Source organism: Tachyglossus aculeatus, chromosome X1 (genome assembly GCF_015852505.1).
Source record: "Tachyglossus aculeatus isolate mTacAcu1 chromosome X1, mTacAcu1.pri, whole genome shotgun sequence".
NCBI lineage: Eukaryota > Metazoa > Chordata > Mammalia > Monotremata > Tachyglossidae > Tachyglossus > Tachyglossus aculeatus.
The window spans coordinates 90,877,930-90,905,163 of record NC_052101.1 but is presented as its reverse complement, the minus strand read 5'-3'; the positions used below and the strand labels follow the sequence as shown (position 1 = coordinate 90,905,163).

The 27,234-nt window shown below is 51.0% G+C and overlaps 1 protein-coding gene across 7 annotated transcripts; it reads left to right on the top strand.

Moving 5' to 3' along the window:
• Positions 1 to 140: 140 nt before the first annotated feature.
• Positions 141 to 26,712, top strand: ITIH4 (inter-alpha-trypsin inhibitor heavy chain 4). Of its 7 annotated transcripts, none has more exons than XM_038772425.1 (24): positions 141 to 242; positions 2,919 to 3,079; positions 3,842 to 3,946; positions 4,300 to 4,462; positions 5,621 to 5,731; positions 5,994 to 6,104; positions 6,652 to 6,768; positions 7,365 to 7,533; positions 7,828 to 7,953; positions 9,648 to 9,829; positions 10,230 to 10,415; positions 11,019 to 11,158; positions 12,183 to 12,337; positions 12,989 to 13,021; positions 13,910 to 13,984; positions 15,454 to 15,504; positions 15,831 to 15,914; positions 17,529 to 17,558; positions 20,073 to 20,096; positions 20,443 to 20,565; positions 21,330 to 21,504; positions 25,208 to 25,362; positions 25,954 to 26,053; positions 26,425 to 26,712. In XM_038772425.1, the coding sequence occupies exons 1-24, from the start codon at positions 159 to 161 to the stop codon at positions 26,492 to 26,494; spliced, it is 2,730 nt and encodes a 909-aa protein (XP_038628353.1). In that variant the 5' UTR covers positions 141 to 158; the 3' UTR covers positions 26,495 to 26,712. The 7 variants fall into 7 exon arrangements, with proteins under 7 accessions (XP_038628353.1, XP_038628352.1, XP_038628351.1 ...); XM_038772424.1 differs by having other exon boundaries at positions 15,828 to 15,914; XM_038772423.1 differs by having other exon boundaries at positions 15,774 to 15,914.
• Positions 26,713 to 27,234: the final 522 nt, after the last annotated feature.

Sequence of the window (27,234 nt, the reverse complement as noted above, 5' to 3'; positions counted from 1 at the left end):
GACTGTGGATTTCCTCTTCCAATCTAAGGCCTTGCTTATCTGGGGTTACGCATTTGGTCTGTAAATATCAGGTTAACCAACTTCCCAGAAGGGGTGGAGTTATTGATTAACTGAGGCCCCTAAATCCCAACGCATCCCCTGGGCCTGTCACAGCTAAGATGGGAGCCCAAGCCTGCACCGCATTGCTCCTCGCCTCACTCCTGGGGGCCCTGATGCTGCCGGCCCAGGGAACTGACCACCAGGTATGATGTCGTCTTCTCTCCCTGTCTCCCACCTCCCCCAATGAAGTGGGTGAGGCTGCCTTCCCTCCACAATGGAGGGGGAGGATCTTGGGGATGGGAACGGCCCCTGGAAGTCTGTGAGATGATGGCAGGGGGAGCGGCGTCTGGCCTTGTCGGGGTTCAACCCTGGAGGGAAAACAGTGGGACAACGTTTCCTGAACTTCCCAAAGGAAGGGAGGGGACCCCACCCCCAGTGTCTGACCTCTTAGCACAGTGGGACCTTTGAAGCACCATGCTGAGACCCTGGAGAGGGGTAGTGGGGGAGCAACTGTCAGGGATGCCAGCCAGTGGGTGGTCTGTTCACAGGGCATGCCCATGGTTGTTAAGGATGGGACACAGTCCTGAGTGCCTGTCTTGCCCCTACCTCTAGGCAGGGACTTTCTGCCCCCCCCACCCCCTCCAACCCTCCCACACCAGCCCAGACAAATGGGGAAGGAGGTTGAAGAGAGGGGAGAAAAGGGGCAGTTGAGGGACTTCGTGCAGGGCAGGTTATGGGACAGTAATTGTCATGTGTTTCTGTTGCTGCTTGTCGTTATCCTTAAAGCCCAGAGAGCGGGGCAGTGGTTGGGTGGATCCATGCCTGAGACACTGCAGATTCACAGACTCCACACCCCATCGCTTCCCTCCCAGCTCCATTTTTAGCTCTGTGCTCTCCAGCTAAGCAGCAACATGGCTGATGGTGGGCCTGCTCCCCTGTCACTCTAGTTCCATCAGTCAGTCGGTCAGTCAGTCAGTAAGCATTCAATAAATATGATTGAATGAATGAATCAATCATATTTGAGTGCTTACTGTATACAGAGCACTGAACTAAGCACTTGGAAGATATAATAAACACGAGAGAAGCAGCGTGGCTCAGTGGAAAGAGCACGGGCTTTGGAGTCAGAGGTCATGGGTTCAAATCCTGGCTCTGACAATTGTCAGCTGTGTGACTTTGGGCAAGTCACTTAACTTCTCTGTGCCTCAGTTACCTCATCTGGAAAATGGGGATTAAGACTGTGAGCCCCCTGTGGGACAACCTGATCACCTTGTAACCTCCCCAGTGCTTAGAACAGTGCTTTGCACATAGTAAGCACTTAATAAATGCCATCATCATCATCATCATACCCATTCCCTGCCCACAGTGAGCTTACAGTCTAGAGGGGGAGGCACATGGTTGCGTGACCTCACGCCCTACCCCAAGACAGTATCTCTGGTAACCAATATGGACAAAAGCAACAGGATGTTCCCCCTGCCCCCCCACCCCCTGCACTTGCCAGACCATAGTCAAGGTTCCACCAGAGAAGATGGGGAGGCTCACAGCTCAGCAAAGGCCAAACACAGATCCCCTCACTTGCAGTCACATCTCTGCATCCATCCCAGGGGCCCAGTTGGGTGTCTGTCTGGCCAAGCCCGGTCTTCTTGCCCCTTCTTTAAGCTCCAGCCCAGCACAGGGCCCCAAGGGCATTAGCAGGATGGGTCTGGGCAATTCCTCTACTTCTCAAGGGCATTTGGGTTGTCTAGCGCTCCAGATAGCAGCAGCATCTGAAAGGGTTAAGCAGCCTGAAACGCCCAGGGCAAAGGCCACTGGTCCATGGCCAGGGCTGGTTGCACAGCCCCCTGCAGAAGTAAAATAACCTATAGGAAGCTGGAAGCCAAGTTGAGAACTCTGTCCCAGTGGGGTGGGGGTAGGGGGCTCTATCAGTCACGTGCCTAGAGGCCAGAGTCCCCCTCTGCTGCCCACTCACCCTCTGAGCTGGCCAAGAGGGCTTCTCACCTACGTACTTGTCTACATTGGGTCAATAACTCATTTGTGTTATCTACACAGAGACCTGCCCAGATACCGTTTTGCCCCTGCACCCTAAGCCCACCTGTATAGAAACACAAATTACCCGACCTGCGGCTTACTGGGGAAAGCCAGGGGTGGGGCCAGATAAAGTCTGAGGGCCCAGGTCTTGATCCACCTGGCTGGAGCAAGTTTACTGCTCTGCCAATGGGAGAAGGGTGGTAACCCCAGGCTCTCTTTAAACTTTTCTATCCAAAATCCCAAAGCGACTAACCTTGGCCCCATAGGGCAGCCTGGGTGGAAAGAAGGATTTGCCACATTTCACAGATGGGGAAACTGAGGCTCGGTGAGGTTAAGGCCACCAAAGTGTCAGGGACAGAGCCACAGTGAAGCCCAAAGGTACTGGCTCCCAGCCCTGAAGCTCTTTCCCTGGGGTTAAGCTCAGATGAGAGCCACCCAGGATGCTCGTAGGGCACCAGGGAAGGGACAGGGTCAGATTTGCCTGCTGACTTGTGGGGAAAGCTACTGGCCTTGCACTTTTCCAGAGAGGAGGTAAGGAGCAGCAGCACTTCTGACCTCAACCTCACCCCCAGATGATGACCTCAATCTCCAGGAACTCTACTCCTGGAAGCTCCACTCGGGAGTTGGGACCCTGAGCATCATCCCGCCCGACCCTGTTGGAGGGGCCTGGGATCTCAGGAGGGGGACTTCTCTGGGTTCATCCTATGCTGAATCCATTTCCAGCTTCTCGAGGGTTGGGGGTGAGCCTTTGAGGGGCAGCACAAGGGTGGGCCCAGTGAAGTGGAGGAGTTGCCGTTTTCACTGCCATTTTGATTTCCTTTTCCCCGCCTCCCTCTCGCCCCCACCTCATCCAGGATGGAATAGACATCTACAGCTTGAAATTGGACTCTAGAGTGACCTCACGCTTTGCCCACACAGTCATTACCAGCCGGGTGGTCAACAGGGCAAATGAAGCCAAAGAGGCCCTCTTTGAAGTGGAGCTGCCCAAGACAGCATTCATCACCAACTACTCCATGTAGGGCTCCTTCCCTCCTCCTCCTTCTTCTCCTTCTCTCCCTCCCTGCCCTCTCTGGACTCCTCCCCGCAAAACAGGCAGCTTGTTTGTCCTGAGTTTTGACCCCCTCTGGAGCCTAGACGCACCTGTGGGGGCGGGCCTGAACTCAGAAACAGGGGATTGGTCTGGGAATCTCGACTCAGTGGCAGAAGTCTTCCTTTTTCCCCCACCCTGGCCATGGCCGAGGCCACAGGCCAGAGTTAAATTCAAGCCAGTAATGGAAAGGATGCTTCCAGGTGCCCATACCCTCGGCACCATTAGGGTTGGCACCTTGCTTCATGTCCTGCCCCAGAAAAAGGGCCTGAGCTATTGATATCCCCGTAGCTATTGGTGCTGATTGGCAGTTTGATCAATTTATAGCGGGCTCTTGACTATACTGCTCAATAGGGATCGGAAGGCACCTGAAAATTTTAAATCTTCCAGCTCTGCTCCCACTTCCACCCCATCCACTCCCCATCCTGGGCTCCTCGACCCCCCACCTCCCCTTCAACCCCACTCAGACCCTTCCTCCTCTCTAGTTTCTTCCCACTCCCTATCCCCCCACTAAGTGGCAGACTGTGAACCCATTGGATTATAAAGTCTTTTAAGGCAGAGATTGTGTCTTCTAAATCTTTCGTACTCCCCCAAGTGCTTGGCGTGGCACTCTGTTCACTGTAGGTACTCAATAAATACAATTGATTGATTGATTGTCAGTGATTTGGAGTTTGTTCCCTCATTTCTCAGGCTCATCGATGGGGTTACGTACCCAGGGAATATCAAGGAGAAGGCAGCTGCTCAAGAGCAGTACAAAACAGCTGTATCCCGAGGGGAGAGTGCTGGTCTGGTCAAGTAAGTGCCTGGGCTAGGGATAAAGCCCTGGTTATTTCCCTCCCATTTGGATTAGTTCCTTCCCATTTCAACACACAGCCTCTTTTGTTTGTTTCTCCTGGTGCACATTTCACTGCTAGTTTGCTTCTTGCCCAGGCAGATGGATACAGGCCATAGGGGAGGGGGAGGAGGGCTTTCTACTTTTGTTCTCCCCCTTCTCCTGCAAGGGGCAAAAGAACAGTGAAATGGACAGGAGGTGATGCAAAGGAGACTGCGTAATCCACAAACCAGGCTGTTTACCCTTGATCCCTTCCCCGGGCCCCTGCAACCCCAACCCCTGCTCCATCTATCCGTCCCCTCCTGCTTGTTTCCAGAGCTGTAGGGAGAAAGGTGGAGACATTCCAGGTGGCGGTGAACGTGGCGCCATCCGCCAAGGTCACTTTTGAACTCGTTTACGAGGAGCTGCTGAAGCGGCAACTGGGGAAATACAAGCTGCTGCTGAACATCCTACCCAAACAGCTTGTCAAACACCTGCAGGTACTGGGGGCACTAGGGGAGGGGGCCACAGTTGGGTTCCCCCTCCGTTTCTGGAGCTGCCGGCTTCCCAGCCCCAGAACAAGGCCCCCAACCACATTGACCACGGCCACACCGGCTGGCTGGGGTTCATCGAATCCCAGAGCTGAAATGGACCCTGAGAAATCATCTGGCCCCTACCTCCAATCTTGGCTGGAGGGCCACTCTGGGGCTTGGAATGCAGGTGAGGCTGAGTGGGATTTCTCTGAGATTTTTGCCCTCTTGGCTGTACCACTGCCCCCCCACCCACCCACCCACCCCCGCCCCCGTTTTACACTTCTCTTCTCATCCCCCACTCCTGGCTCCCAGGACACACAAAAAGGACAAAAGCAGTACTGGTAGGGACCTATGCCCCTTCCTCTCCATGCCAGAGAAGAGAGAGTGGACACACATGTTCCTGAAGCACCAGTCTTTAAATTGTTTACAGGCTGAAAGCTTGGCCAACAGAAGGAACTGCATGCGGGTTTGCGGGGAGGGCCACAAAGTCAGTGAGTGATTTGGCAAATTTGGAATTGGATCACTTTGGCCTAAAGTCCTATCCTAAACAGCTGACATCTCTTTTTTATGATACTTGTTAAACGCTTATTATGTGCCAGGTACTGTTCTAAGCACTGGGGTAGACACAAACTAATCAGGTTGGACACAGTCCATGTCCCACATGGGGCTTACAGTCTTAATCTCCGTTTTACAGATGAGGGAACTGAGCCACAGAGAAGTGAAGTGACCTGCCCAAGGTCACACAGCAGACATGTAGAGGAGCTGGGATTAGACTCAGATCCTTCTGACTCTTCTCTTCTTTCCTTAAAGATCTCCAGGGCTGGAGACTCCACAACCCCTCTCCATACTGTCGAGAAGTCCTTCTGTCTGACCCAAATCTCTCCTGCTGTAATTGCTCTTCAGACTTCAGTGGACACGAAGAACAAGTTCTCCTCATAGAAACCTTCATTACAAACTGGCTCTCCCAGGCCAAAGAGCCTTTCTTTCCCTATCATAGTTTGGCTGCCTAACCGCCCTCTTCAAGTGGGTTGGCTCTGGTCAGCTGTTTTTTACGGCAGAAGTGAAGAACCATTAACAGCTTCATTATCTCTCCCCCAGCCACTCACTCCTCTCTTCATCCTCCAGATGGATGTCCACATCTTTGAGCCTCAGGGTATCGCTTTCCTGGAGACAGAGAGCACCTTTATGACCAGCAACCTGATGGATGCCTTATCTGTGATCCAGAATGAAACCAAGGTAGCCCTGCTGAAGTACCTCTTGCCCCATTACAATCCTGAGTTCTACAGTCCTACCAATCGAGCCCCACCTAGACTAAATTTTCCCGGACATTCCCTCCGTCCTTTCTAGCATGAGTGCCTGCTCCAAATGCTTAGTACAGTGTTCAGCACACATTAAGGGCTCGATAAGTACGATTGACAAGAGGCTAGAGGGTGTCTGAACAGGGAGAGGGAAACCAAAGGGGCAAACTGACTGCCTTGCCTGGCTGCTACTTTTCCAGGCCCACATCCTGTTCAAGCCAAAGGAGCCAAGTCAAGGGGACACCATCCTGGATGGAAGCTTCATCGTGCGCTATGATGTGCGCCAGGACATGATTGAAAATGGCATCCAGGTGGCTCTGAGGGGCAGTGCGGAGCAGGGAGGGCCAAATGCCTGGGCCTCCAGGGGTTTAAGTGTTATGGGGGGTAGGGGCGAGGGGGGCTGATGGGAATTGGTGCAGGAAGGCTTTCCCTTGGGTCTCATGATGGACAAGCTGGTTTGGCCCACAGTCTGCACAGTCCAAAGCAAAATGGAGGGCTGGGTGATGGAAGTGAAACTAAATGCGCTCACAATTGCCAGTGGTTCTCATAGACAGCTGATAGGGGCCCCTAGAGATCATGAAGTCCAGTCCTCTACCTCCAGGAGACTTCATCCAGAAAGATGCTTGCCCAATCCTGTCTTCCAATTCTTCAAGGCCAGAGGCACCACAGCCTCCTAGAGTAGCCTGCTTACTTTCATGCCACAGTGGGTCTCCCGTCTGAATTCATAGGGTATTGTCCTCCAGAGTGAAGCCTGGCCTAGTGGAGGCAGACCTCAGCTGGAAGTGGGAAATGCTGGAGATGTGGTCGGTGCAGGGCGAGGAATAGTCCCATCACCATCCCTCCCCAACTCTGTTTCAGATCGTGAATGGCTACTTCGTACATTACTTTGCACCAACTGGCCTGTCCACGCTGCCCAAAAGCATAGTCTTTGTCATCGACAAGAGCGGCTCCATGGATGGGAGGAAGATTGCACAGGTAAGGATTCCCCCAGGCCCCTGCATCTGAAGCTATGTGACGATGGGGAGAGGGGAGATTGGGCCCTTTCGTGGACTCTTGTCTCCATCTGTGAAGTGTCCCTCTTGGCTCCCCAGGAGGAGAGGGCCCAGGGTTTATGGGGGAGGGGGAGGAGTTCCTCAGGCATCCAGTGCCATATTCCTGGGTCTGAAACAGCTGTCTGTCACATGTCCATGACGGGGTGGAGCTCCTGGGATCTCCTCCAGGCTGCCCTGCCTTCCCCACCTCCCGTCTCCCTGCACCAATTCCCATCCAAGCGCTGAATCTGCACAGACAGCCACGTTCCCCACCATAGTCCACACACCATTCCATCAGAACTACGAGTGCCCACCGGGTTCACCATCCAGTCGGTTCACATCACTAGATCTTTTAAAAGATGCACCAGTGTTCACAGCTCCTCTCTGGATGGTGTTTTCCGGTTTGAGTCAGGTGACAATGCAACCCCTGTACAGATCCAAGCAGAGCATGCTTGAAAAAGAAGTCGCCACACTGGGAAGACAAACTCCACTCCCCAAGCCAACTTGAGCCAAACCATCCCCTTCTCTCCTCCTCCCTAGACCCGAGACGCTCTGCTGAAGATCTTGGGAGACCTGAACCCTGAAGACCAATTCAACTTGGTCGTCTTCAACAGCCGGATTTCCCAGTGGCAGCCGTCTCTGCTGAAAGCCACCCAGGAGAACGTGGGCAGCGCCAAAAAATTCGTTTTGGACATCAGAGCTTCAGGAGGTTGGAGAGGGGAGCAGGGGGCTGAGCAAGTTGGTAGCAAGAGAGTTGCTGGGGACCTGGCCAGGGGGAGAGAGAGAGAGAGGGGTGTCCCTGGCAACCACACAAGGTAGCCTCTGCCCTTGGGCTCTGATGAGACTCCTCACTCTCCAGTGGGATGGGCTTCAGCCAGCCCCATATTTGCAAGCTCTGCCCTGCTCCAGGTTCAGGGAATGCAGTAGGGAGCGGGGGAGATGCCTCAGGAAAGGAATGGATAGTGAGGGCTGGGGTCGGGGGTTGTATTTCTTCTTGCCTCAGGAACAAACATAAATGAGGCCCTGCTGGCAGCCATACACCTACTGGATGAAAGCAACCAGCGAGAGTTGGTTCCTGAGAATAGTGTGTCTATGATCATCCTGCTCACAGATGGTGAGCCCACCGTGGGTAAGTAGTGGGTCAGCCCCAGTAAAGGGGAAAGACGAGAGGGCTTGTGTTAACTCCACCAGCATGCCAGTTCTGGGCCCGCCCCTCCGTCATGAGTTGCCGTGTGACCTTGGGAAAGTTACTTCACTTCTCTGGGCCTCGGTTGCTTCATTTGTAAAATGGGGATTAAGACGGTGAGCCTCATGTGGGACATGGATTGGGTCCAACCTGATTATCTTGTATCTACCCCCCAGCACTTAGTACAATGCCTGGCACATATAGTACTTAACAAATACCATTTTTTTTTAAAAAAAAAAAAAAACAGTTGGGCCAGAGGTGTGAAGAGCTCATGGAAGTTATTCATTTGTATTGGAGAGAATCACCCAAGAAACTCCACGAAAGAGGGTCAAAGCAATCCAGATTGCTGAATGAATTGGGGCTGCATGGTGGGGTGGGAGTGTGAAGGGAAGATGAATTCTACCAGAATTGACACCACTGTTATTTCTTTGGAATCAGTAATAATAATAATAATGATGATTATGACACTCATTTAGTGCTTATATGTGCAAAGCACTGTTCTAAGTGCTGGGGATGTTACAAGGTGATCAGGTTGTCCCACGGGGGGTGCTCGCAGTTTTAATCCCCATTTTATGGATGAGGTAACTGAGGCACAGATAAGTTAAGTGACTTGCCCAAAGTCACACAGCTGACAATTGGTGGAGGCAGGATTTGAACCCAAGACCTCTGACTCCAAAGCCCATGCTCTTTTCACTGAGTCATGCTGCTTCTCTGAGCTTCTCTGCTTCTCAGTAGTAATAATAATAATCAGTAGTAATAATAGTATTTTTGAGCCCTCACTAGGGGCAATGCACTGTACTAAATGCTTGAAACGGGACTGTGACTGGGAGACACTTTGGGAAAGATGAGCCTTTGGAGCCTGTAGGAGTTGGAGCTTTAGAGTCCTAGAATCCATCAAATCCCAGAACTGGAAGCAGTGTCCAGAATTCATCCTGTCCAGTCCTCTGTCTCCAGGGAGAGATGAGGGTTGATTCCTTTTAAAAGTTTTCCTGGAATGGAGCCCTCACAACCTCCAACCTACTCAGTAGTTTGTTCACCTTCACTGTCAAGAAGTCCTTCCATAGGTCAAACTGGGCCCTCTTGCTAATATGAAAATGTATGTCCATTTCCTCTTGGTTCACTGAGGGCATGGCAAACAACTATCCAGCACCCTTCTTCAAGACCCCCCTCACCCCCCACCTCACCAGCCTTCTCTTATCCAGAATAAACGACCCCAATTCCTCTAACCTTGCCTAAGAACTAGTTTAACAAAAAAAGTACTCCTATGTTCTGTATTGACAGTTAATGAATAAGGTGGAGAAATGACCTCCAACACCTGTTTCTGGGGCAGAATGTTGAACCTATGCCAGGCATATCAGCAGCATTTCCCAGGATTGAAATTGGGCCTCAGACTAGTCTTCAGGGGAAGGTTCTGTTCCTTCTTCCTCCAGGAGCCCTGGAGACCAGGCAGGAAGGTCAGGGGAGGTGGATCATTCAGGGGTTTGTCCATGTACAGATGCGGACACTGAAACCCAGAGGACAAGTCACCCTGGGGTTGAGCCAGGTTCAGAACTCCCAGCCCACAGAGCCCTGCTGCTCCTGTCCCTGAATTTAACCAAATGAGGTTCACATTTTTCTGTACAAAATAATTCACTCAGGTGAAACTAACCCCGAGAACATTCAGCAAAATATACAGAGAAGCCTGGATGGCAAGTATGCCCTATTCTGCCTCGGCTTTGGCTTTGATGTCAGTTATTCCTTCCTGGAGAAGATGGCACTGGACAACAGCGGGCTGGCCCGTCGCATCTATGAGGATTCGGACGCAGCCCTGCAACTCCAGGTCAGAGTTCAACCCGAATGTAAGCCCAGGCATGCAATGCCAATCCTGGCTCAGGCCCATGGGCCATCCAGCCCAGGGTTCTGTCACCCTCAGTGGCCACGGGAGGCTTGGGGGAGCTGTGTTGTGGTTGCCCCATGGGGGACACTATTAAAAGCAATATTGAAGCAATCGATGGGTAACCTGGCCTAGGGGAGAAAAACAAGAACCTATCATCCCACATGCATGTGGAACCAGCTCGGCCTTCCACGCTCCCCGGACTCCCCACCCAGGATCTTTCTTGAGCCCATTCTTCCTATAGGTCTATAGGAGAATGTGACTGCGATGGCTGACTGCAAGACCGAGCAAACTTCTCTCTGCTGGATTTGGGTTTCACCGTTTTTTTCCCTCTCTCCTGTTCCAGGATTTCTATCAGGAGGTGGCCACACCATTGTTGAAGCACGTGGAGTTTGAGTTTCAAGATAACACTGTTCTGGAGCTGTCACAGAACAACTTCAATCTCTTCTTCAAAGGCTCTGAGCTGGTAGTGGCTGGGAAACTCCACAATAAAGAGCAAGAGAAGCTGTCGGTTCTAATCAAAGGCCAGTCGGTGAGCCTCCCACTTGGGCAAAACAGCTATTTCCCTGCCCCTGAGCCATAGAGGACCCCATGTTCACTCCCATCCTCTTCTCTCCCCCTGCACCTCCAGCCCAACTCCCAGTCATCCCCAAGGCCCAGCTAGCCTCTTTTTCTACAAACCTGCAAGCCCCTTTACCCCCCACCCATCTCCTCCAGCTCCACCCACCTGTTTGTGGTCCCGTGAACTTCTGATATTTTTAGGGTCCTCTGCTTCTAGTGGCTCTGACCCTGCCACCTGTTCCACAGGTAGAGCTATCCTCAGCCAGAGAGGTGAAGAGCCAGGTTGCTTTCCCAGCCCGACAGAGATGAGGGCAGGGGAAGGTATTGAGAGGCGAAAGCCGACACTCAGTGAAGATCAGGGGAGACGTATGGGAAGTACTGGCATGTTGAGGTCACTTTACTGATGACTCACCCTCCTTCCCACCTGCTCACTCACACTGAACCCTACAGCTCAGGCCCTGTTTGCAGTAGGGCTATGGTGCTGGGTCCTGGGATTCCATTCATGGAGACTTGGAGCTCCAGGAAAGCCCAGCTGACCAGGACCGCATTCGCCATTCCCATCCCTCTCCCACAGAATGGCAAGAACTTAACATTCGAAGCGGAAGCCAATGTGGCTGAGAAGGAGAAGGTGTTTCAAAAGCAGAAGTACATTTTTGGCAGCTTCATGGAGAGGCTGTGGGCCTATCTGACGATCCAGCAGCTGCTGGAGAAAGCGTAAGTTTCCTTAACCTTCCTGTGACACAACTTCCCCTGAGACAGAGCCCTTTCCAGGAAGAAGCAATCACCCAAGAAATATTCTAAGAGGTTGAAAGGGAGTACCGCCCCCCCCCCCCCAAACACACACACACACACACACACACACACACACACACACACACACACACACACACACACACACACACCACCACCACCACCACCACCACCACCACCCCACTCACCCCCTGAGAGATCGGAAATGAGCTCCCAGCTCATGGTCAGTGGTTTCTGAGGTGGCCGAGCAATTGAACACCACCCAGAGATGAACCACCACTGAAACCAGTGTGGTATCTGTATCACCCTTTCTGGGTCCAGAGTGCAGAACTAGACACTTAGGGACTTATAGAAGAAATAGGAAATGAAATATCTGCCCCCAGGGAATTAATAATCTAACAAGGAGGACAAGTAGACAGATGAACAAAAATACCAGAGTTAATAAGTAAACAGCTCGCTATCTAAGAATGCTTGGAGTGGCTGAGGGGATGGCATGACCAAGGTGTGAAAGGAGGGTTAATCGAAGCATGCCCCCTGGAAGTAGGCAGGTAGGAATGTTGTTTGGCCAGCTTGAGAGGGAGAACGTTCCATGGTGGAGGAAGGAGAAGAGGATAGAGTAGGAGCCAGCTGAGGGAGAGGCTTGTAACTGATGATCAAAAGCTTTGGTTTTTATGCCAGAAGCAATGAGGAGCCACTGGAGTCTTTTAGGAGATGGGTGGGGTGCTTCCAACGGTGTTTGAGAAAGTGCAGTTTTCTGTTCCAGACCCAGAACAATGGGCCATGGGATTCCAGGGTCCAAATCACATTGTCCAAACTCGCTCCTGTTCCTCAGGATAATGTGGCTAGCTGGTTTCAGAGGGGACTAGACCCAGGCTTCCTCCTGCCTGCATTCTCATTCTCGGTCAACAATGCAACCCATACCTCCCAACAGGGGACAGGGAAGCTGTCACAGGGGCTAGGGTGAGCACTGATGGCTCCAAACGCTTAGTGTTTCAGCCACAGGAGAAGAGCGGACGAAATTGGAAGCCCGAGCTCTGGCCTTGTCCCTGAACTTCAGCTTCGTCACCCCTCTCACGTCCATGGTGGTCACCAAGCCAGGCACCGAAGATGAGGTCCAGTTGGCCGAAAAGCCTTCTGAATCTGGTGAGCGCTGAGATCAGAGCCTCCTGACAGCCACCTCTCAGGGAGGCAACCTTTCTCCTCCTACCCACCCCTGCCTTTCCCAATCAATAGTATTTATTGAGCATTACTGTGTGCAGAGCCCTGGACTAGGCACCTGGGGGAATGCAATACAACAGAGTTGGCAGACATGCTCCCTGCCCATAAGGAACTTACAGTTCCATGCTCTATGCATAATTCTTTTTCAAAGCTCCCCTCTCCTGTCCCACTTAAACCTCTCTCAAAGCTGCAAGACCCCCATCCTGGCATGGGAACAGGACCCAGGCCTCAGTATTCAGTGGCTGTTCTGGCCGGCATGGGGGAGTTTGGAGAAGGTGATGAGAATGGAAAGGAGAAACTGAGCTCTTGCTTTCAGCCCCTGAGGAGAGGCTAGAATTCCTCAGTCCCAAACCCAGTCTGGGCTGTTGAGGGTGGGGGCCTTGCAAGAAGCCTACTGGCTGGACATTTTCTATCCAAGGGTGCAGAGGAATTGCTAATGGCATTCTCCACCTGTCTGATGGAAAGGGCTCCAGCACCATCTTGTTCCCCTCTCCTCACCACATTCACACCGAAGAGAGGCTGCTGGGAAAGAAGGGGCTACAGGCTTGCACTGATTTGTGTCTTTTTTTTTTCTAGATAATGAGCAAGTGGACTCCAGGTTTCATCCTGGTGAGTTGCCTCCCCCTCTCCATACTAGTAGGAGACTCAGTATTTGGGAAGGGGCCTCAGAGGGCAGGTGCCACAGCTGTCTGGCTTTGAGTGATTCCTCTCCTCAGCTCACAATCTGAAGTGAATGGCCAGTGTGGTTATGGGAGGGGTTTCAGAAAATAATGAGACTGATACTTCAGTTGTGGTTTCGGGCCTATTTGAGTAGCTACAGCAGGAAAATCATCCACTTTGGATCTTTGTTTTAATCATTTATGAATGGTGGCCCATACATATACCTAATCTGAGGTTCAGCTGTGGGAATGCTTTTGAAAGAAAACCATGTAACTTGTATTTGATATTTTGAGCATGCGGGTATCATTTTACCTCATTATCGATCAAGTCCCTAATACCTAGTATCCTTTGAAATATGCAGGGCACTGTTTTAAACTCACTTGGTTGTTCTCTAAGCGACTTTGAGGATACACGGAGAAGGGTGAAGGCCAAAAGATCTGGAGTTGGAGAAGAGTCCTTTCTGAGGGAACTCTATCCCTAGGCTGGGATTTCTCCCATGGTAGAGGGCTGTAATGAGCACCTGATCCCAATCTTGCTGAGGGCTACTGGGAACATGAAGCAGACCTGACCCCAGTGCTCACTGGGAGCTGGGCCAATCAGATGAAATACTGGGAAATCGTATGCCTGCCTGGTGGTGTAGATTTGCGGGTGGAACCAGGGACAGGGAGAGTTCCACATTCCCAGGGAAGGATATGAGTGAACCAGAGACAGAACTGGAATGAGGACCCAGGAAGGATCATCTCAATCAGCCCCAGGACCCAGTGGACATCACTTTTGGAAATGTAATCATTCCTCTATTTCCCCCAACCCCCTACCAACTAGATCATCTCCCTCCAGGTAGAGGAAGAGGAGTATCTCAGAGGGTTAACTCCAGGATGTTCCTGCAGAAAAGTCACTTTCAAGCACCTTCTTGTGAGTGTGTGAGTGTGTGTTTGTGTGTGTGCATGTGAGAGAGAGAGAGAGACAGAGATAGAGACAGAGACAAAGAGAAGGAGACAGAAAGAGAGAACTGAGAGTGACAGAGAAATGTGAGAGACAGAGACAGAGAGAGCTGAGAAAGACAGAGAGACGGAAACAGATAGGGAGAACTGAGAGACAGAGAGAGGCAAAGAGATACACAGAGAGAGAGATGGTGGATGTGGGGCAAAACAGAGGCACTTTGACCTCCCCTGCCTGGGATGGCAGAGACGAGAGGGGGTGGTGGTATCAATCGGGCATTAATAGTAATACTTGGTAAGCACTTACAGTGTGCAAAGCACTGTACCAAACTCAATAAAAATGCACAGACATTGATTCAGACATCATAATAATAATAATAATGGCATTTATTAAGCGCTTACTGTGTGCAAAGCACTGTTCTAAGCGCTGGGGCAGTTACAAGTGATCAGGTTGTCCCAAGGGGGGCTCACAGTCAATCCCCATTTTACAGATGAGGTAACTGAGGCCCAGAGAAGTTAAGTAACTTGCCCAAAGTCACACAGCTGACAATTGGTGGAGCCAGCATTTGAACCCATGACCCCTGACTCCAAAGCCCGTGCTCTTTCCATTGAGCCACACTGCTTCTCATAAGCATCAACCATGGCCTACTTTGGGTTCACAGTCTAAACTGGGAAGGATAGACAATCTGAGGAACAAAAATAACAGAATAAATTAGAGTCAGAAACAAACAGCAGGACTATACTGGATGTTTGGGGTCATTCAATCAGTGGCATTTATTGAACACTTACCATGTGCAGAACACTGTACCAAGCACTTGGGAGAGCACAATACAACAGAATTGATAGATGTGATCCCTGCCCGCAAGAAGCTTACATTCTAGGAGGCAAGATAGACATTAAAATAGATTAGGGATAGGGGAAATCCTGCCCCCCACCATTTCTTGTCTTTTCCCATATCACTGCCCATCATCCTCAGGGAATGGATTGCACTAATGGAAGTGATGTGTGACCACTCCACCCTATGGTTCACTGAACTGGCCCCCATCTCCACAATCAATCAATCAATCAATCAATCAATCGCATTTATTGAGGGCTTAGTCTATGCAGAGCACTGTACAAAGTGCTTGGGAGAATACCATAGAGTAACTAGACTTGATCCCTGCCCTCAAGAAGCTTACAGTCTAGTGGTAAACCTCCAAGCTGGGCAATAGTCATGGGGCACGGGGACTGTGGCAATAATATGGGGTTCTGAGAACTTTCCCTTTCCCCTCCTTCCCTCCCACCCATCCACTTCAGGCTTGCCCATCCTCATGGCCAAGATCACTGCATCTCCGAGAGTCAGGGGATCCCACTTGGCACAACTGCCTACTCCTCGTCTCCCTCCCCACTCCCTCCTGGCTTCTTCCCCGGGAAGCATCTGACTCCTCTTGTGTTCTTTCCTAGCCAACCTTTTGCTGACCAAGGGGAGCTCTTCAAGCCCTCAGTATCACTCAGGTAGGTGAAGCTGGAATGTTCTTGGTAAAAGAGGAGGAAGAGAGAAAGCAGAAGCCCCCCATCCCCCACACCCTGGGGTCCTACCTCTCCTATTATACCTGATGAGGACCTGGAGGAATGAAGGGTGGAAAAGGGAGGGGCTTTGACAGGAGGGACTGTGAGGGTTCATGCCATTGCCAGTGTTCACAGCTGGATTTGGAAGCCAGAGATAGATCTGGTTCCAGATCCTTAAAGCAATTTTACACTGAGCACCTCCTTGTGGTCTTGAGCACCCAGAGCGTGGGGGCCTGCAGGAGAGGACTCTTCTGGCCTTCCCACCTCAGCAGGTAGCTTCAGGTTGCGGAACAGGGGACCAGAAGGACCGAGGAGGTTAGCCAGACCAGCAGTTCCTGGGAGCTTGATGGATGTTGGTAAGTTACGCAGGTGAAAATAAACTCAGCACTGGCCCTCAGCCCTGGGATGGGAGTAGTGATCAGTGTGGCTTGGAGATGATCAATCTGGGAAGGCTTCAAGGAAGAGGCGACACTTGGTTAAAAGGAGATATGCTCGAGGGGTTGGGGAGGCTGCCTTAGAATGGGTCCTTCCTTAATATCTTCAGGCTTATCTTCATCTAAGACGTAGCCTTGTTCCTGACCTTACCCCGCTTCCCACCACTGTTGTTCAGCTGGGAAGTGGAATAGAACTGGGAGGGTGGTGGCGGGGTGGGGATGAGAGAGTGATTTCTCCCCTTCCACTTCTTCTCCTCCTCTATCTCCTTTCTGCTGGCTCAGTACTGGCCCGGCATATGGGGAGATGTGGATGATGGCAGGGACCTGTACCCCTGGGCCTTAAATGATTGACCCCCACTTCACTGCAACTAGGGTGGATAGGTGTGGGGAGGTCTTATGGGTCTTCGTGTCCAAAGGGGTGCCAACTATGGCAGGGCCCAAAGCCTTGGGGACCCTCCCCAGAGAAGACAGGACAGGAGCAAGGACTACAGCTTCCAGTCAGGCATGGGGTTGGGAGATTAAATATAATAATAAAAGTAATGATAATAATTGTGGTCTTTGTTAGTGCTTACTGTGTGCCAAGCACTGTAAGATGCACTGGGAGAGATCCAAAGATAATCAGGTTGGACACAGTCCCTGGGCCATATGGGACTCAGGGCTGTGAACACGAGAGAGATATTAGGGTGGATAAGTGGGGTCTTGAAGGGGCAAGGGGAGAAAAAAGGGAAGGAGGAAGAGTGGAAAAGGGAGAGGTAGGAAAGAGGAGGAAGGAAAAGAGGGAGGAAGGGAGAGGAAGGTAAAAAGGCACTTGAGATGGTGTCTCTTACTTCTTCTGAACCTCTCCATCTCTTCCTCCTCCTCCTCCTGCTCCTCCACCGCAACCATTTAGCATATCCTCACTGGGCTGCGTGGCTGGGCCAGAGGTTCCCTTCATCCCTCCCACCCCCAGCCCTGGCACCTGAGACGGTGAGCCCAGCATAGGCCAGCCGAGCCACAGCCACTGCCCCTTGCTGATGATGGCAATGGGAGGGCAGCAGTGGCTCCAGGTCGGGAAGCAGCACAGGCACTGTTCCAGCTTATACAGCTTTGACAGCAACTCCAGGTGGCTCATCGTCATGGGGTGTCAGAGCTGGGAGCAAGAATAGCCTTTAGCCCAAGTTGGAGACCAAAACCTATCAGCAGGGGACAAGAAGGGAAACAGACAGCTCCATCTCTGGCCCTTTTCTGGCTCCTAGGGGGTAGAGGTTGGCTGCCCTCCCTGCCCCAAAAGCTCCACCTCGTGATATCAAGCCCATGGAGTTGGAGCCTCTGGTAAGGGAGAACTCCCTGATTGTGCAAGGTGTAAAACATGGAAATGAGGGACCAAGAATGTTGGGGAATCCCTTTCCCTGGGGGTCTTTAGGCCAGCTTTCTAGATTGGGAGAGGTACAATCCTATGTGGATGCAGGGGGCTGGACAGAATGACCTTTTGAGAGCTGTTTTTCCTGTCTAGGGAGGCTTTGGCTCCCCCAACTCATGCTTTGTTTCTGTCTTTAGCCTTGGAGTCAGAGCATTATTTCTTAAGAGGTGAGTGTTCAATTGAAACCCCAAGAGACACCCCCCCCCTCCCCGCAACATAGCATTGCCTTCATCCCCTGACTACTGGCTACCCCCATTCCTGCTTAAATCAATAGCATTTATTGATTCCCTTACTGCATACAGAGCACTGAACTAGGCACTTGGGAGAGTACACCATTTCACTCATTCCTTGCCCTCAAGGATATTGCAATTTAACAATCTCACCATTTCGCACTAGATTCATTCATTCATTCATTCAATTGTATTTATTGAGCACTTACTGTGTGCAGAGCACTGTACTAAGCACTTGGGAAGTACAAGTTGGCAACATATACAGATGGTCCCTACCCAACAGTGGGCTCACAGTCTAGAAGGGGGAGACGGACAGCAAAACAAAACATATTAACAAAATAAAATAAATAGAATAAATATGTACAAGTAAAATAAATAAATAGAGTAATAAATATGTACGAACATATATACATATATACAGGTGCTGTGGGGAGGGGAAGGAGGTAAGGCGGGGGGGATGGGAAGGGGGAGGAGGGGGAGAGGAAGGAGGGAGCTCAGTCTGGGAAGGCCTCCTGGAGGAGGTGAACTCTCAGTAGGGCCTTAAAGGGAGGAAGAGAGCTAGCTTGGCGGATGTGCGGAGGGAGGGCATTGCGTGGGCCAGGGGCCATGCATGGGCATTGTGTGGGCCGGGGGTCGATGGCGGGACAGGCGAGAATAAAGCACAGTGAGGTCAGCGGCCAAGGAGCAGAGGGTGCGGGCTGGGCTGTAGAAGGAAAGAAGGGAGGTGAGGTAGGAGGGGACGAGGTGGTGGAGAGCCTTGAAGCCGAGAGTGAGGAGTTTTTGCCTGATGCGTAGGTTGATTGGTAGCCCCTGGAGATTTTTGAGGAGGGGAGTAACATGCCCAAAGCGTTTCTGCTCAAAGATGATCCAGGCAGCAGTGTGAAGTATAGATTGAAGTGGGAAGAGACAGGAGGATGGGAGATCAGAGAGGAGGCTGATGCAGTAATCCAGTTGGGTTAGGATGAGATGGTAAACTCCTTCAGGGCCGGTATTGTGTCTACCAACCCTGTTGTAGTGTACTCCCTCAAAGCGCTTAGTACAACTCCCTCAACTGCTTAGTCCAGTGCCCAGCACACAGTACGCACTCAATAAATGCCATAAATTGATTGAAATCTTGCTGACTCTGGGGGGTTTCCTCTAGCCCTGATGATAGAAAACGTTGTTTTGGTCCCTCCTAGTCCAGGCCTAATCTGTGTAATAGCCCCTCTGGTGGACCTGGCCCTCTGCATCCCAGTCTGACCTATCCTGACGGGAAGCCTCTCTCTCTGCAAACCACCGGGGGAGACTCTTGAGCTGAAAGATATGGTCACCGAACACCTGGTGACCTCAGGCAGGATGTGGGTGGGGCCAAAGAAAGAGGAGCAGAGAAAAAGGAAGATATAGGAAAAGGGAGAAGCCCTTTTGGGGACATCAGTGTTTCTAGGGCAACAGAGAGTAGGAAAATCCTGAAATGGTGTCGCTCAGCCAGATGGATGTGCTGAGACCTAGGGCAGGCTCTGAGGCACCAAAACAAAAAATATGCCTAGCCCAGGATAGACTGTGTGTGTGTGTGTGTGTGTGTGTGTGTGTGTGTGTGTGTGTGTGTGCGTGCGCGCGCACGCGCGGCAGGGGGGAGGGGGAATAATGAAGAAGTGGTGCCTATGTGAATGAGTGTGTGTGCATGAGGGGGCCCGTGGATGTGTCTACATGAAGATGTCTGTGTTACAGTGTGGGCAGAGCCAGTTATGGGGATGTGGAACATTTGCTTTATTAATTCAATCATTCGCTCAGTTGTATTTATTGAGTGCTTACTGTGTGCAGAGCACTGTACTAAGCACTTGGAAAGTACAGTTCAGCAATTCAGCTTTAGCTACTCTTACAGTGGGGCTCACTCTGGGTCAATCAGGAGATGTGGCCAGATAAAAGCTCACATCTGTACAAACACATCCATATAGCTTTCAGCCAATCCTGAAATAGTCTCACAATTTACTGTTCGTCTTTCCCTTTTTGGTCTGATTGTAAAGGGAGTTGGCCACACTAAGTCCATTAAAACACCTGGGTTTGAGATGTTTTAAGGGAAAAGAGCTAGGGTTTAGCCCAGCGTGGGGACATGCATACACTCGTCCCTCCGACTCTTACCAGCTCACATTCATTCAATGGTATTTACTGAGCAGTCACTGTGTGATGAGCACTGAGCTAAGCACTTGGGAGAGTACAACAGAGTTGGTAGACCGTTCCCCACCCACAAGGAACTTATTCCAAGTAGTTTTGCCTCTTCAATCAATCAATCCATCATATTTATTGAGCACTTACTGTGTGCAGAGCACTGTATTAAGCTCTTGGGAGAGTACAACAGTATAAAAGAGTTGGTAGGCACATTCCCTGCCCACACTTATGTATTCAAATTTTGTTTTGGGGGTGGGGGAAGAGACAGCCAACCACACCCTAACCTCTTTCGTTCTGTTCTTTCAGTTTTTACGACCAGCACTCCTACTGGTGAGTGAGACCAGTACCTTGGCCCAGATGAGAAAGGAGCTCCTTTCCTCCCCTCCAATCCCCCCCTCAGAGCCCAAACTCCAGGCTCTGGATCCCACCAATTTTCTCTCCTCCTGCACTCCTCTCACCGCGCCCCCCCCCCCCCCCCCCCCCCCAGAGAGCTCTTCAAGGAGCTGTGGGGCCTGACCTGGCCTCTGCAGTCGGTGGAGGACCAGCTCTGTTAGTATTTCTCTCTAGGAGTTCCCATTCCCAGTACAATACCTCCCCACCCAACTCCCAACCGGTCCTGTGAACCCCTATTCCACTAACATTTCTGTCTCTCCCCTACCTGCTCGGCTCTGCCCAGGGGTCTCAGTGAAAGACACCGCTCACTTTATCCTGCCCCTGCCGGGCCACAGCGACGTCCTGTGTCTGAATGTCCTCAGTTCATCCGAGGCCCCACTCGACCTGATCACTGACCCCATTCAAGGTGAGAGGAAGGGGTGTAGTGACAGGGTGGAAAATGATGTAACTGCCAAGAGCCACACACTCCCCTCCTCTTTTCATCTTGTTTTGTCCACCTCCTACCTCTGGACACTTTTCCAGTGGCTACTTACATCCCTGTAAACCTTCGAAATCCTGCCTTTGCCTTGGAGTCTTCCACCGGGTCTGAGATCCCCCTCCCCACGAGCTTGAAGAGTCTGGGGGTTCCAAATCCCGGGGATCCCCTGGTTTGGTAGCCAACCACTCTCTCTTCCTTGGGTTCCCTCTCCTGGATCCAGCTGTACCTGCTGGCCTCTGGTGGTGGGAGAGTGAAAAGAGCATGGGAGAAAGAAAATACCTTCCCACCTCTGCGGAGTGGGTGGGTGGGAGGGGGACGGGGGAGCTAAAAAGGTGAATGAGGAGAGGTGGGTGGGAAGTGTATGTTCTACCCTTTCTAGGCTCTCCCATTTAGTCCTGTCTCTCTTTCCCCTTCTTCCTTTCCTCTTCACTTACCCAGCATCAGCCTCCCCCGGCCCCCAGCTAGCGATCCCCACCTCTCTGCAACTCTTTCCCCTGGAAGAACTTTTCCACTCCTCCCAGCCAGGGTGTGAGATAAACACCCTTCCCCCCCAGTTCTAGCTTTCAACCATTTTTTTATGTCATAGGATCCACTCTCTATCTTCTCCCTCCCCTCCCCGCTCTTCCCCCTCCCCTACTCTTTCTCCTATCTCATGCCAACTTCCACGGCTAGTTCTATGTCCACATTTGCAGGTATCACTGTGAGGGGCAAGTTTGAGACGCCATTGTCTCAGTTTGTGTGGTTGGAAGTCACCTACCAGGAGCCCCCTGTGCAGGTCCGTGTGACCAAAGACCAGATTGAAGTGACTCGCAACGGAAGGACCTCGCCTCAGATGTGGAAGGGGACGCTCTTCCTGTCAATGAGCGGGTAAGCAGGGTTCTCCTAGTTTCCTCTGCCTCAGAGGTGGAAATGACCAGGGACAGGGAATGTGAACAGAGCCCGGGGTTCTGAGGCCCTGATTAACCACCAGCTGAGTTGCTGAAGTCATGCTGCCCCTTCTTCTGCCTCCAGGTGGGACAACCTTTCCCTCAGCCCTGCCAATGGGGAGCTCTCAAGTTCTGAAGGTGCTCCTGGAATAATAATAATAATCATAATAATGGCATTTATTGAGCACTTACTATGTGCAAAACACTGTTCTAAGCACTGGGGAGGTTACAAGGTGATCAGGTTGTCCCATGGGGGGTTCACAGTCTTAATCCCCATTTTACAGATAAGGTAACTGAGGCACAGAGAAGTTAAGTGACTTGCCCAAAGTCACACAGCTGACAATTGGTGGAGCCGGGATTTGAACCCATGAAGTCTGACTTCAAAGCCCGTGCTCTTCCCACTGAGCCACGCTGCTTCTCCAAAACACTCTTCGGTCTCCCTTGAGCTACAAAAAGATAGCTCTTGTACTGAAGGAGAACAGTGGGTAATCTGGTCTAACTATATAAAATTAGTTTCTGGTCATCGTTTTCATTAACTATGAAACCAGTCACTAGACTGTAAGTTCCTTGTGGGCAGGGAAGGTGTCTATCCACTCTGTTGCATTATACTCTCCCAAGAGCTTAGTGTGGTGCTCTGCACATGGTAAGCACTCAATACCATTGATTGATATTCATTCATTCAATTCATTCAATCGTATTTATTGTGCGCTTACTGTGTGTAAAGCACTGTACTAAGCGCTTGGGAAGGACAAGTTGGCAACATATAGAGATGGTCCCTACTCAACAACGGGCTCACAGTCTAGAAGGGGGAGACAAACAACAAAACAAAACATATTAACAAAATAAAATAAATAGAATAAATATGTACAAGTAAAATAAATAGAGTACACACATAAATAGAGTACACACACACACGTATGTACACACATACATACATATATACAGGTGCTGTGGGGAGGGGAACGAGGTAAGGCAGGGGGAGGGGGAGGAGGGGGAGAGGAAGGAGGGGGCTCAGTCTGGGAAGGCCTCCTGGAGGAGGTGAGCTCAGTATTCATTCATTCATTCAATTGTATTTATTGAGCACTTACTGTGTGCAGAGCACTGTACTAAGCGCTTGGGAAGGACAAGTTGGCAACATACAGAGACGGTCCCTACCCAACAGCAGGCTCACAGTCTAGAAGTAGGGCTTTGAAGGGAAATAAATAGAATAGTAAATATGTACAAGTAAAATAAATCCACTACTCTATTTTGTTAATGATGTGCATTCAGCTTTAATTCTGTTTGTTCTGACGACTTGACACCTGTCCACATGTTTTGTTTTGTTGCCTGTCTCCCCCTTCTAGACTGTGAGCCCGCTGTTGGGTAGGGACCGTCTCCGTATGTTGCCGACTTGTACCTCCCCAGGGGTCAGCACAGTGCTCTGCACCCAGGAAGCACTCAATAAATACGATTGGTGAATGTGCAAAGCAAATGCAACAAAAGCAAGTGATTGAAACTTTAATTCAGTGTACAATAGGGTAGAGACAGATTATTGAAAAAAATCAGGCTACATTTTATCTAAATTAAGATCAAGCTACATTTTATCTGAATTTAAATTTATGGTATTTTTTATATGTTTACCATGTGCTTATCACATGCTGTGCAAAGAGAGGACTCCCTTTGTTTTGGCCTTACTAAGCCCTGGGATAAATACCAGATAGGGACTTTAAAACAGGGTCCCTGTCCCACAAGGGGCTCGCAATTTAAGAAAGGGGGGAAAAATACATAGTACATTAAGAATAAATTACAAACAACAGTAGCAACAAATTCAAACTTCAACAGTACAAATCAATATAAAAGAAGCAGCATGGCCTAATGGAAAGAGCACAGGCCTGGGAGTCAGAGGTCTTGGGTTCTAATTCTGACTGCGACTTGTCTGCTGTGTGACCTTGGGCAAGTCACTTCACTTCTCTGTGCCTCCGTTTCCTCATCTGTAAAATGGGGATTAAGATGTGTCCAATCAGATTATCTTGTATCTACCCCAGAGTTTAGTACAGTGCCTTGCACATATTAAGCATTTAACAACTACCATTAAAAAAAAATAAAATCAGTAACTATGACAGTTCTTGAGAGGGGGCAGTTCTCAGTCTCCTTACTGCTCTCAGCAAAGTCCTTGGTTACAGACAGCCACAGCCTTCCTGATATCCTAAATGAAGCAGCCGTGGCCTTTGGGCAGGCATTGGAGTTCTCGATATCTTGGACACTCCAAGTGCATGGGTCCTGGCTTCTGCCCGCCCACTGCTTGTACCAGAGGTGGCACTTAATTCCCATGGTGGCAGATGGGAGGGGGAGGCAGCCCAGGTCTCCTTTCCATGCACCTTAAGGTCCAAGCCTGCCCACAAAACTGACTTGGTAGTGAAAAGGCCCCATCACCATCACCTCCCCCCGACCACCCCAATAGGTAGGATGCAAGAAAAAGTTGCAACTACCCAGAGATCTGTAGGGTAGGAGAGGAAGTGGCTGTGCATTTTGATGGCAGTTAAAATAAAATAATCTAGGGTCATATTTAAATAAGAATTTGGGCCCATGAGACAGACCATTATTCGGTCCTGCCTATTGTCCGTTCAGCCCAGGATTTTGTCTCTAAAAGTGGCAACAGGATATGACATGGACATTCATCTTCATGGTTATGCGTGGACCATGTAATATCTTTACCTTTCCCTAAACATGCCTAACTTTTCTTCTATCCTCCATTGTGGACCTTGCATCCATAAGCCTAGCCAAACTCCTGCTGAACTTACCAGTGCTTTTGGCCTGCATAACTTCTTGTGGGAATGAATATCACAGGCTGGGTGAAGAAGTGGTTCCCCACTGCTACCTTCGCGTTTCAGTGGGGGCTCCCTCATCTCAGTGGTGTGGGCTTTGCTGAACAATAATTGGGTGTCCGCCCTTGCCACTGCTTTCATAATTTAGCAAACTTCAATCACGTCCCCTCTCAGCCTTCGTCTTTCCAGGCCGAAGAGTCTGAAGAGTCCAGGAGAGTGTACTGAGGGTCCAGATTTTAGACGGTCTTGGATTTCCTGGTCTTCTTTCAGAGATGCATCTCTCTGCAACCTGCCAACTTTATTGAGCTCTGGTGACAGTGTCTCACCCCTCTCTCTGGCTCAGCTTATGTTCTCTTTTGTTCGGCCTGCAAATTAAATCCATTTGTTCTCGCGTTTCCTCAGGGGGAGCGGCTCATCTGCGTCCAATCCTTCAGGGTCTTGGAACCCCTCCTTAGTCTTCTCTTCTCCTTCCTGGGGGAAAGGCCCAGGCTTCCCACCTCTTCCTCGGATAATCCGCATTTGATTTCTTTTTTTTTTTTTTTCAATTCAAATGGTTGGGCCATGGCCAAGTTGGACTAGGGCCAAGTCAACCTGGTCCCTATGATTTCAACAGCAGCAGCGAGTGATCATTCGGACCTCTTCTGGGAGCCATTGGGGAGGAAAGGTGCATGGGGAGCTACGGAATGGGTCAGACCTGCCTCCTCGCTGGCCCTGCGGGCAGAGGAGTCTCAGGAGTGGGCATTAGATGGCGCTCCCGGATTTCTCAGCTGCCAATCTGCAGCCTGCCTGGCCACCTGTCTGTCTGGGTCCTGCTCAGGAAAACGCGCTTCTGCTTCCCAGGCTGAGGATCACCATGGAAAAGGGAAAGCGCCTGATGCTCGCTGCCCCCGGCAAAGTCACCATTGGCCTCGTCTCCCAGGACGTTCCCCAACCAGCCCTAGGGCTCTACTTGGAAGACACTTCCCGGTTTTCAGACCAAGTCACCGGGGCCATTGGTACGTCCCGTCTCCTCATTCCGGGAGCCCAGTCCCTGCCTGTTTGCTCTCCGTGTGGCTGCGTTCACAGGACCCTCTTTCTAGGGCACCTCCTCATCTCCCCCTCCCAAGCCGAGCCCGTCGACTGAACTCATAGTGGTGGTAAAGCCAGAAGGGGTGGGGCTGCCCAAGAGGGACTCCCTGTTACTTCGATGAACTTTGGGGGATGATCTGGTAATGGTGGCTTTCATTCCTTTGGGGGTCTCTGTCCTGTAATGCTCCCCTACTACCCCGGCCCTCTGCAGACTGTGACCAGGCCAAAGCAACAGCAGGGCATCTGATGGGGAATCGGTTCGGCTTTGGGGATGCTCTAAAAAGCTCCCAGAACACTAGGAAGGGGGACTGTTGGGAGTCCATGGGAGACATGGGGTCCCCTTTCTGAGAAAAAGGATCAGATTCAAGGCATGGGGTTTCTGAAATGAGGGGTAAGGTCTTCTGGGATGGGTAGGCTGCCCCCCATCCCCACCCCACCTCTCCTGCTGAGACCCAAAGGACTGTTCCTTCCAACTGAAACTGCCAGTGTTGCTCTCCGTTTCTCTCCTTGTCCATAAGGTCAGTTTTACTGTGATGCCCATCTGGAAGCTCCTGGTGCCGAGCAAAGTAATGGTGAGAGAGAGCTGAGTGTCCAGGGACAGAAGCTCCCAGTCACCAGGTACAGAGAGCCAGGCGGTGCGGATGGGTGGCATGGGCTAGTCTGGAGAAGCGCACTGCCAGGTCAGAGTGGATCAATTGCCGTGACCTGGCCAATGAGAGAGTCGAGTTCTATTCCCCTGGAATGTTTCCTTAAATGTTGGGAAAGAAATGTTGTGCTAGAAAGAGCAGAGTTTCCATGTGGGCTGAATGGGGTTTATTATTGCTCCATTCCTCCATTCAGAGCTTCAGGGGAAGGGAGGTGCACAGGGGGTGGGGGGTGACGGGCTTTCCCAGGATCTCTGTCAAATGCCATGGACCTGGCATTGCACCAAGAGCCCAAGTGGCACCTCAGTGATTTGCTAAAGGGCTCTGTCTGCCTTTCTCTTTCAGTCAAACCAAGAAGGATTTCAGAGGAGAAGAGAGAACCATCTCCTGTTGGGTGCTGGAGAAATCCTTCTAATGGGGACACTTCATTTGCCTGCAGCATCCACAAACCTCAAGGTTCCAGCCCTTTCGATACTAGTCCTAATTTCCTCCCCAAGCTCCGACTTGGACGGGGTTTCTCGGCTGCCGCAGGCAAAGACAAATCTTTTTCAAAATGGCCCCTCCTGTGTATGCCCCATCTGACCTGGTCCAGGTCTCTGTGGCAGGAGCAATGTAAAGCCCTGCTATTCCAAGGCTGCTGTGTTTGGTCTGTTTGTGACAGGGCGTGGACAATGGTCAGATGCAAGATCCAACATGAATCATGCTGTTGGGTTAGGTTTGGGGACCAGAATCCCTGAAGGGGCACTAACTCTGGAGCAGAGTGACGAGCTGGGGTGGGATGGGCTTGGGGTGACTGGGTGTCAGCTTCGCCACCTAGCAGAACAGGGGATTCAGAGGCCCCAAGTCCCCCCACCCCTCAGTGCAGTAGGGAATCCTATTCCAAAAGTCCAGTAAGGAAGGTCCAGGCCACAGCTCCCTCTCCCCACTTTCCCCACTGTGCAGCATCATCGCCTACCTCCAGGGACTTCAGCAGGGAAGGTCCCTGTTCGGGAGGGCTGAGCCTCTGGCATATTAATAATGATAATAATAATAATAATGAATAATTATGGTATTTGTTAAGTACTTACTACATGCCAAGCAGTGTACTAAGCTCTGGAATGGACGTAGTCCCTGACAAGACAAAAGAGCAGGAGAGAAGAACCTGGAAGGCCCCTC